Genomic DNA, 9,754 nt, shown 5'->3' on the forward strand with positions numbered 1-9,754 from the left:
TGTAAAGACACTAGATAATGCCCTCACGTTGTAAGTGATACCTGGATCACTGGACAGCTGGTGAGTATAGGGTAGCTGGGGTTCTAGCATTTCCAACGCTTGACCACTGTTATATTCAATTATTGCGCTCTGGTAAAATTCTGATTGTTTGTCACTAATGAAAATGGTTCTGCCAAAAGAACCATAGCTTTTCAAGATGTCAATTAACTCATCATCACTCTCGGTTTTAGTCAAGCCACTAACAATCACAGAGTTTGGAACCTTAATACCCTCTGCCTCAACTATCTCCATTTTTTTTTTTTTTTTTTTTTACGGACCAAAAGATGCTAATTTAATTTCAACTGTTAATACTCAGCAACAGCGCCACCTCCTGGCTGGCTCGCCACAGTTGTAGCAGGTATTAACTCACTATCGGACCAGAAAAAAATAAAATCAGAAGACTGCACGGTACGTAAAAGGAGGTAGTGGTGATACTGAGTAACAGGCGGAGACAGAAGGTAAGTTGAACCAATAACACTTTACTTTTAGTTCAGTGATTTTCTTTAGTGTTATTTTTTTCCTCAATCACATAAACAAGGTACAATATAAAAACAAACAAAACAAACAAAACAAACAAAACAAATAACTATACCCTGGGTGCACCCTCTGAATAAATCAGTAATCACAATCACAATCAAGGTATTCAATAAAACACAAATTGGAGAAACAATCAGCAGTGGCTGTACATTTAACCCACTGAAATCAGTACTTCAAATTCAAATGAAATAACAATTTGAATATTGATCAGTCTTTTACTCTCAATTGGGTTCTTGAGATGTTTCAGTCCCAGAAAAAAAATATCAGTCTCTGTAAATGGGTTCTCTTACTTATCTCAGGAAGAAATAATAGAACTGAAAACGGTCCTTTCCTCTAAGCTCGTGATCCTTTCAATCGAAGTGGGAGGCTCGCCATCAATTAATGAAATCCATCTTGAACAAAAACATTCACACAGAAAAAAAAACCTGGCCTGTTCACTCACGTCTCTCTTTTTTTCACAGGCACACGCACTCAAAATGGCGTCAGCGGTGAACACTTAATACACCATGCGGTCTGACACAACCACACGAGTTAACATGTAACCTCTGAAATGCCCGATCGGCACAATCACACTGGATCCTCTAATATCTCGTGGTTACCCTCCGATTTATTCGGGGGGAATTTGTGAACTTTGAACAGTTTAAAGAACATATGTTTCTATTTTTTTCTCTCTCGCGTCAGATCACATTTCTCCGTCACTCTGCATCTGCTTTCTAACGTGATCTGCGCGACGCGATCAGTAAGCAAGGAGGCGGGGCTAACAACCCAGCACTCTCATTTGTTGTTTGTTACTTCTGAACTCCAATCAAATATACATATATTTATATAGATGTATTTTTATATAGATGTATTTTTTATATATGAATAATCATATTATATTCAAGCAGCATACAAATAAATAATATTTGTAAATCTTATTTAACAAGGGTTACATTTGTTATTTGGCATATTATTTTTTTAACTTATGACAAAATGGCTCATAATAGAACTTGGTCTGCTGGAACTTGGAATGTTGTTTTTACTATTTCATATTAATAAGAAGGCACTCTTCCGTTCCCTGCAAAAATATTGTTCAAGCATATTGCAGGTAATTTGCTGTTTTCTCCTATTAAAATAAATTGCATACACATTTGCAAATAGAAACTAACTGACTAATAAATAATTATATTAATAAAACTAGATAAGAGTGTCAGCTTATGGAGGCTGAGATAAATTTAATTTCTTTTATCAACGAATTCAAGCGGTTAACACCCATAGTCTGCAAATCTATTACAACTGTCTTTGAAAGGCTTATTTGTAAGAAGTTTCTGACTCATTAGTTCTTGTAGAAAAACTTACTAAGAAATGGTTAAAACCCCAATATGATGTTGTTGAAGAACGGGATTCTTTTCTTAATTTGCCATCAATATTTTATTTTTATTTTTAAGAGTTTATATGTACGATCATAGACTATGATCAGCATGTTTTGTGGAATAAATGGGAGCAAACAACATTAAAGTGCTTTTAGCATTATTTTATTGATCTTGTTGTATAAGAGTTAGATCTTTGTGTGAACAGCTCCATGGGGTGCGATCTTCTGCAATACAGCTGGTGTTCATTGGTGATGAGACTCTAGTGGTACTGTCTGCCCAGAGCGGACACGACCACGCTCAGGAACTTCTGCCAAGCCTCCTGGACGTCAGCATTGAAACCAGAGGGGCCGAACTTCATGGCAGCGCACACGGTGATACAATCAGCGAGAAGCTGCAGAGCAAGAGATCTATTAAGTGGCTGCTTTTTTTCGGTCATGAATAGGCCTATTCAACATAATATGAGCACAACAGTTTTGTAAATGTCGTGGGCAAACCTACCTTGAAGTTGTCTGGATCCACATGCAGTTTCTCAGAGTGCATCACACTGAGCGCGGCATAGGTGGCCTTGATGTTGTCCATGTTCTTGATGGCTCTCTCCAAACCTCCCATCACAGTCCTCCCGTGAGCTGCCACCTTGGCGTTACCCATGATTGCAGCGGGGCTTGACAGGTTGCCAAAGGTCGAGAAATATCTCTGAGTCCAGGGATACACGATCAGACACCTTAAAAGAACAGAAGCATTTATCAAACTGCGTAGCTGAGATCATCTAACAGAGGGAGTCCTGATAGAATGCGTCTATTAAGAATCTGGTGCAGTTATTTTACCTGGACAAGGCCTGAGGTCCGATTTCATCGATATTGAGTTTTCCCCACAGGCCAAGGATGGCAGTTCGCTCGGCGTCTGTCCACTCAACCATGTTTACGCTTTAGGATGTCCTTAGGTGCTTGTTTAAGTCCAATAGGAATCACTAGTAGAAATTCAGAAACCGAAGTACAATTTATTGATGTCTGATGTCTCCGCCCATTAAAATATGCAAAATCTTATTGGATAATTTCTCTCGGCAGGTGACGCATATGTGTCTGGACCTTACTGATCGGACCCCGTCCAAAAAGTTAGTAAGTAAACATGAACAAGCATTTTTTTAAATAAAAAAAAAAATGCATAATTTTGGTCGTGCCAACAATGATCATGCAATTACTTTCCCCAAATATGCCCCACTGTTATAGGGTTAAAACGAAAAAAAAAATGTTTTTAAAACAAACAAACAAACAAACAAACAAACAAACAAACAAACAAACAAACAAACGTTCATAAATTTCAATAAAATGTTGTTTTCGGTGAAATACCTACACTCCAAAAAATTATACATTTTTAAGATTTACGAATTTCAATTGTATAGTAAAATTCCATCTAATTTAATTGAACAACATATTATTCATATTATGGATTAAGAATTTTAAATCCGTTAAGCAGAGCTTAAATAAACATTTTGTATAAATATTAATGGAACAAGAGAACGGACCATTTAGTGTAGGCTATGTGATTTTTATTCATAAATTCATAAAACACATTTTCGTTTTTTTAATTTATGAATAAACTAAACCCATTCCCTTGTTCCATTAAGATTTGTAAAAAAAAATGTTTTATTAAGCTTTATCTCTAATTTTTTTATTTAAAATTCTAAATCCATAATATGAATAATATGTGACCATTATTCAAATAAATTGAAAATCGTTATCTTCATTAAAAAAGAAGCACAAAATTGGCACGTTTTTGATTGGACACCACAGGTTAGAGATCAGCAGAAAAGCGTTGAAGAGGTGTGGTTTGGATCGATTGCATGGGTGTGCCCGTCTTTAGTTTTATATAAAAAGTGGAACAAAATCCCGTTTTCGCCAGCACCGTTTTTTCTGAAGACGATCTAACTTGAGAAAAAAAGATGAGTCTCTCTGATAAGGACAAGGCTACGGTGAAGGCCATCTGGGGTAAGATCAGCCCTAAGGCCGATGAGATTGGCGCTGAAGCCCTCGGCAGGTAATACTGACCTATTGTCTTTCTATTTAAGTTAAGATTATTAACGGAGTTTTATAGAAACTTGTTAAATAACTTTGCTAAACAGCATGAAAAGTTAATGTTTTTATCTCTTCTACATTCAAGTATAGCCTAATGTTTAGATTACCCAAATGATTATTGTTATTATTTTCTTCTTCAGAATGCTGACCGTCTACCCTCAGACCAAAACCTACTTCTCTCACTGGGCTGACCTGAGCCCCGGCTCTGCTCCAGTGAGGAAGCACGGCAAGGTTATCATGGGTGCAGTCGGCGATGCCGTTTCAAAAATAGACGACCTTGTGGGAGGTCTGGCCGCCCTGAGCGAACTTCATGCTTTCAAGCTGCGTATCGACCCGGCCAACTTCAAGGTACACCAAAACAGTAGCACTACAAGTCTACTCAACACTGACATGTAGTAATAGTCTACTCATGGTAATGTGTTTCTCTTTATTACTTTTCTAGATCCTCGCACACAACATCATAGTGGTCATCGCCATGCTCTTCCCTGGAGACTTCAGCCCAGATGTTCACGTGTCAGTTGACAAGTTTTTTCAGAACTTGGCCCTGGCTCTTGCTGAGAAGTACCGCTAAACTTCCAGTGGGCATCCGGGCAAGACTGTGCGGCATCCCTAACCAACTCATGCATGATGTCTGAATAACATTTCTCAATAAAAGGCACAGAACTGAATGAGTTGAGTCTTGTTTTTATCCATGTATTTGATAATGTCGATCGTGTGTTCCCAAGTGTAAACGCTACAGATATAGGCTTACTCAATATGACATCAATCAATCAATCAATCAATCAATCAATCAATCAATCAATCAATCAATCAATCAATCAATCAATCAATCAATAAATGATGACATTTTTTTTTATTCATTTTTTTGAATTAAAAAAAATTTGTACGGCTCTCAACCCTTTCTAGATCTACAACAAAAAATGAATAAATTGTAATGATATCTGTTTTTATGTTAGCGTGAAAAAAATAGTCACACTCGTGGTCTTTGGGGTCAAATCTAAAATGTAATTTTGTTAATTATTTAATTATTAATGTTTTTACTCCACATTTGTGCTGTTTTTGGAGGATGATATATTTTAAATTTATATAAATAAATATAGGCTACAAAAACAGTTTTTTTTAATGTATAATTCACTTTAAAAAAGACCCAAATTTCTAAATTTCATTTATGGGATAACATAGATAATTTGACATGGTTTAGTGTTATTTTTTTTGGAAAATGTAGTTTTAAAAGTAAAAAATTATAATTTTATCCACTAGATGGCTATAGAGCTCCACTGCTATTTGCTATTTGACTAACTGAAAGATATCTTTTCACAAGTTTTTCCAGTTGGATTAAAAACATTAATAAACTATATATATATATAAAAAAACTGTTATTATGTTACAAAATTACATGTTATTGTCTGGAATCCCTGGAGACCCCAAAGACCACGAGTGTCATTCCAAACGAAGACCATCAGAGTAGGGATGTCCCAATACCACTTTTTGCAGAACCGAGTCCGATACCGATACTTTGATTTTTGGTACTCGCCGATACCGTAACCGATACCTGAATTTACACTGCATTTGTAATTTTTAAATGTATTAGTTGATAAACCAAAAGAATATACATCATATTAGTTGGCTTAATTTGTTCATCAAATTCAAATATTCAGATGTTTGTCAAAACCAGTGAAATATCAATTATTTAATCCAATCTTGATCCTACAACAAAAACTACCATCCTAATTAATGTGAATTTAAAACAAGTCAAGCAGTCAGTGACAAAATAAGAACAAACAATCGAATTAGAAATAGGACAAATAAATAAAATAGAGCAAAGAAAGGCTACAAATGAAATAAACAGTGTTTTTAGAGTTTTTCGGGTAGATCTAACAGGTACAGAAATTTGAATAAAGTAATCAAATGTGAAAAAAGCATATTCATTACTGTATAAATTATATATAGATAGATATTTTTGTAAAGTTGAAAAGGGTAGCCTATTTAGTCAAGAGCAGTGAGTAATTTCTTTGTCCTTTGTGTGATTAACATTAAAACACAGAAGCAGGTTTATTAAACTGCTGCCCATTTAAGACCGAACGCACGGACCGCATTTGAACATGCTACGTTCATTTGAGATATAACCGACTTTGTTTTACGCGCGCTTTGGATGTTTGAATTCATACTCGTTATACTTAAATCAGGTAACAGTTCATGTTTTACTTTACTTAAACGATTTAGTTTTCATCCAAATAACATGTGCTGAGTGAACGATCAGCAATCAAGAGCATTCAACAGAAGTGCGCTCTCTCTCGCTCGCTCTCTCTCGCTCTCTCTCTCTCTTTGGTCAGTTAACGTTAATAAGCTACATGCCTCGTTTTCTTTTCTTTGCCATTGACATCCGACTGAACAAACTTTCCACTGATGTCTGTTTAAAGTGATGTGCTCGACCAGCTCGCGCGTCTGTGCCGTTGCGCACTTAATCCACTGCGCGTTTTTCTCTTATCAGCTCGCGCACCACAGCTTTGTTACTATACACACGCACCTTGTACGAACCCTGTGAAATGAGCCCAAACCGCCTACATTATACTTTCATATGCCTCAGTTCACCTCCACAAAGCACTCGCGGCGGCCAGTTTCGTTTTGCAAAATGTACGTGGTATCGGCGAATTTTTATGAGTACGAGTATGAGTATATGAGGACAGTATCGGCCCGATCCCCGATGCCAGTATCGGTATCGGGCCATCCCTACATCGGAGGGTTAAAATGACCTGAATCTAGGGGTAAAGCAGGGTTAACTTACATTTATCAGTTACAAAAATGCAGCCAGAAAAGTTCATTCAACTCAGAGATAATGTTCATGGTTGACATTCTCAACTGAGCTAGAATCCAGAATAATGAGTAACGAGTAATGAAATCTTTATTTCGAACAATTAATAAAATAAAAAATAATAATAATGATAAAATTAAAAAAGACAGCAATGCGTATGAAATATCCATACAAATAAATAAACAAGTTTTAGCATGATAATAAACCTGTTCGAAAAAGGATAGGTAGAAGCCTTAGGCTTATCAAGACCTACCCCCAGTAACTACACATACCAATTCACATTTAAACAAGAAAAGTAAATAATGCTTTATCTTAATATTAAGAAAAAAAAAACATAAACAAATACCATTTCAAGCAGTATTTACAACCTTAATGAATTATCATTCACCCTCTCCACTTCTGTATTTATCAAAAATAAAACTTTTGTACCTTTTTTTAAATTGCAACATATTAACACTTTGTTTGATCGAACTGCTCAGACAATTCCACAAAATCACCCCACAAATCGAAATACACATACTTTTGAGTTTTGTCCAAGTCCTATGTTGACTCAAATTTAAATCCCCTCTCAAGTTATAACCCCCAACCCTATCTGTAAATAACTGTTGTATGTTTCCAGGCAACTGTTTATTTATTGCTTTATAAATTAATTGAGCGGTCTTAAATTTAACAAGATCATTAAACTTTAGAGTGTGCAATTTTAAATATAGTAAATTAGTATGCTCATGATATCCTACCTTATTTACTATCCTAATTGCTCTTTTTTTGTATTGTGCTTAATGTTTGTAAGGTGGTTTTGTAGGTGTTGCCCCATACTTCAACACAATAATTTAAATACGGCAACACAAGTGAACAATACAAAATAAAAAGTGCTTTTTTACTCAATACATACTTGCTTTCCCCATTACTCCAATACTCTGCGCTACTTTTGTTCTAACATATTTGATATGTGGTTTCCAACAAATTTTATGATCAAGAATCACACCCAAAAATTTATTTTCATACACTCTTTCTATTTCAACATTATTAATCATAACTTTTACTTGTGTGTCGGTTTTACGATTACCAAACAGCATAAATTTGGTTTTATCTAGATTTAATGATAATTTATTTAAGTCAAACCATATTTTTAACTTATTAATTTCTGATGTGACCACCTCCAAAAGCTGATTTAGATTTTCCCCTGAACAGAATATATTAGTATCATCAGCAAAAATCACAAATTTTAAGAGGTTAGTCACCCTACATATGTCATTTATGTACATAAATAATTTTGGACCCAATATTGACCCCTGTGGTACTCCACAGGTGGTACCCAAGCACTCCGATCTGTAATCCCCCATTTGAACAAATTGTAGTCTGTTAGTTATGTAACTTTTCATCCAATCTAATGCAACTCCTCTGATACCATACTTTTCCAGTTTATTGATTTACAAACGATGATCAATTGTATCAAAAGCTTTTTTTAAATCAATAAATACTCCCACTGCATATTGTTTGTTATCTATAGCACTGGTAATGTCTTCAATTAACTCCATTAATGCCATTGATGTAGATCTGTTTGACCTAAATCCATACTGACTATCAACCAATAATTCATGCTTCTCAATAAAATTATCCAATCTAATTACATACAATTTTTCTAATATTTTAGAGAACTGAGAGAGTAAAGACAATGGCCTATAATTCGTGAACTGATTTCTCTCTCCAGATTTATATAGTGGAATGATTTTAGCAATTTTCATTTTGCTTGGGAATACACCTGTTTTGAAAGACAAATTATAAATATGAGTTAACGGTTTAACAATTGCACCAATAACATCCTTAATTAAAACCATATCAATATCATTCACGTCTGTTGATTTTTAATTCTTACAATTGTTAACAATTTCAATAATCTCAATTTCCTCAGCTGGTTTCAAAAACATAGAGTTAGGGTTACTGTCTAAATAATCCACTGCCTCCACCTCACCTTCAGTCTGTGGATTTTTAATTACATCGGCCAGCTTTGCTCCCACACTTACAAAGAAATTATTAAACCCATTGACTACATCTTTCATGTTGCTTAAAGTCCTCTCATTATCTATAAAATTCTGAGGGTATTTTTTATTCATTGGTCCATTCCTTATAATATTATTTAGCACTTTCCATATACCCTTGATATCATTTTTATTATCATTTAATATTTCATTATAATAATCTTTCTTACTTATCCTCATGATAGTAGTTAATTTATTTTTATATCTTTTGTATTTATTGTCAGCTTCTTTTGTTCTGTGTTTTATAAATTCTTTATATAAGGTGTTCTTTTTTTTTGCAAGCATTTTTTGTCATCCATGGTCTCTCTTTAAATTTGTGCTTTATGGTAAATTGTTTTAAAGGGCAGTGTTCATCATATAATGATTTAAAAGTGGACAGAAATGTTGCGTATGCATTATTGGTATCAGTCTCATCATACAATGTTTTCCAATTATATGCAAGTAATTCGCTTCTAAGTGTATTTATTGATTCAACAGTTCTAATTCTCCTGTAACTAATCTCATTAACTTCCTTATACTTCACATGATCAAAAACACACATCACAAAAACTGGCAAATGATCACTTATGTCATTTAGTAACAACCCAGTCTTTAGACTATTGTCCATTAGGTTTGTGAATATGTTGTCTATTAGAGTTGCACAGTGTTGTGATATTCTGCTTGGTTTAGTTATAAGTGGTAAAAGACTCATGCTAAACATTAAATCGATAAATTCATCTGTGAGTTTATGCTTGTTGGGATTTAAGAGATCTATATTAAAATCCCCACAAAACCGCTTTTTGATCATTCTTAGTAAATAGACTTTCCATACTGTTCATGAACATTTCGATATTTGAACCAGGGGCTCTGTATACACAGCTTACAATTACATTTTTCTTTTTTCCAAAATAATTTCGACCGTTA

At 34.6% G+C, this 9,754-nt stretch overlaps 2 protein-coding genes across 2 annotated transcripts; one reads left to right on the forward strand and one right to left on the reverse strand.

Annotated features, from left to right (window-relative positions):
- Positions 1 to 2,074: 2,074 nt before the first annotated feature.
- Positions 2,075 to 3,707, reverse strand: LOC308699789 (hemoglobin subunit beta-2). Its single transcript, XM_081380818.1, has 3 exons — positions 2,753 to 3,707; positions 2,427 to 2,649; positions 2,075 to 2,319 (listed from the first exon to the last, which is right to left on the reverse strand). The coding sequence occupies exons 1-3, from the start codon at positions 2,842 to 2,844 to the stop codon at positions 2,188 to 2,190; spliced, it is 447 nt and encodes a 148-aa protein (XP_081236944.1). The 5' UTR covers positions 2,845 to 3,707; the 3' UTR covers positions 2,075 to 2,187.
- Positions 3,279 to 4,668, forward strand: LOC308699799 (hemoglobin subunit alpha-like). Its single transcript, XM_081380839.1, has 3 exons — positions 3,279 to 3,962; positions 4,141 to 4,348; positions 4,443 to 4,668. Exons 1-3 carry the CDS (start codon positions 3,868 to 3,870, stop codon positions 4,569 to 4,571), a joined length of 432 nt encoding a protein of 143 aa, XP_081236965.1. The 5' UTR covers positions 3,279 to 3,867; the 3' UTR covers positions 4,572 to 4,668.
- Positions 4,669 to 9,754: the final 5,086 nt, after the last annotated feature.

The sequence above is a fragment of the Scardinius erythrophthalmus genome (genome assembly GCF_964197995.2).
Source record: "Scardinius erythrophthalmus genome assembly, chromosome: 1".
Classification (NCBI taxonomy): domain Eukaryota; kingdom Metazoa; phylum Chordata; class Actinopteri; order Cypriniformes; family Leuciscidae; genus Scardinius; species Scardinius erythrophthalmus.

What these genes read in the sequence shown, in the direction of transcription:
- LOC308699789 (XM_081380818.1), bottom strand. Translation starts at nt 2,844, where the DNA reads ATGGTTGAGTGGACAGACGCCGAGCGAACTGCCATCCTTGGCCTGTGG. An exon ending in GGACCTCAGGCCTTGTCCAG is followed by an intron (nt 2,650 to 2,752) that starts GTAAAATAACTG and finishes TGTTCTTTTAAG; the next exon opens with GTGTCTGATCGTGTATCCCT. An exon ending in TGGATCCAGACAACTTCAAG is followed by an intron (nt 2,320 to 2,426) that starts GTAGGTTTGCCC and finishes CTTGCTCTGCAG; the next exon opens with CTTCTCGCTGATTGTATCAC.
- LOC308699799 (XM_081380839.1), top strand. Translation starts at nt 3,868, where the DNA reads ATGAGTCTCTCTGATAAGGACAAGGCTACGGTGAAGGCCATCTGGGGT. An exon ending in GGCGCTGAAGCCCTCGGCAG is followed by an intron (nt 3,963 to 4,140) that starts GTAATACTGACC and finishes TTTCTTCTTCAG; the next exon opens with AATGCTGACCGTCTACCCTC. An exon ending in TCGACCCGGCCAACTTCAAG is followed by an intron (nt 4,349 to 4,442) that starts GTACACCAAAAC and finishes TTACTTTTCTAG; the next exon opens with ATCCTCGCACACAACATCAT.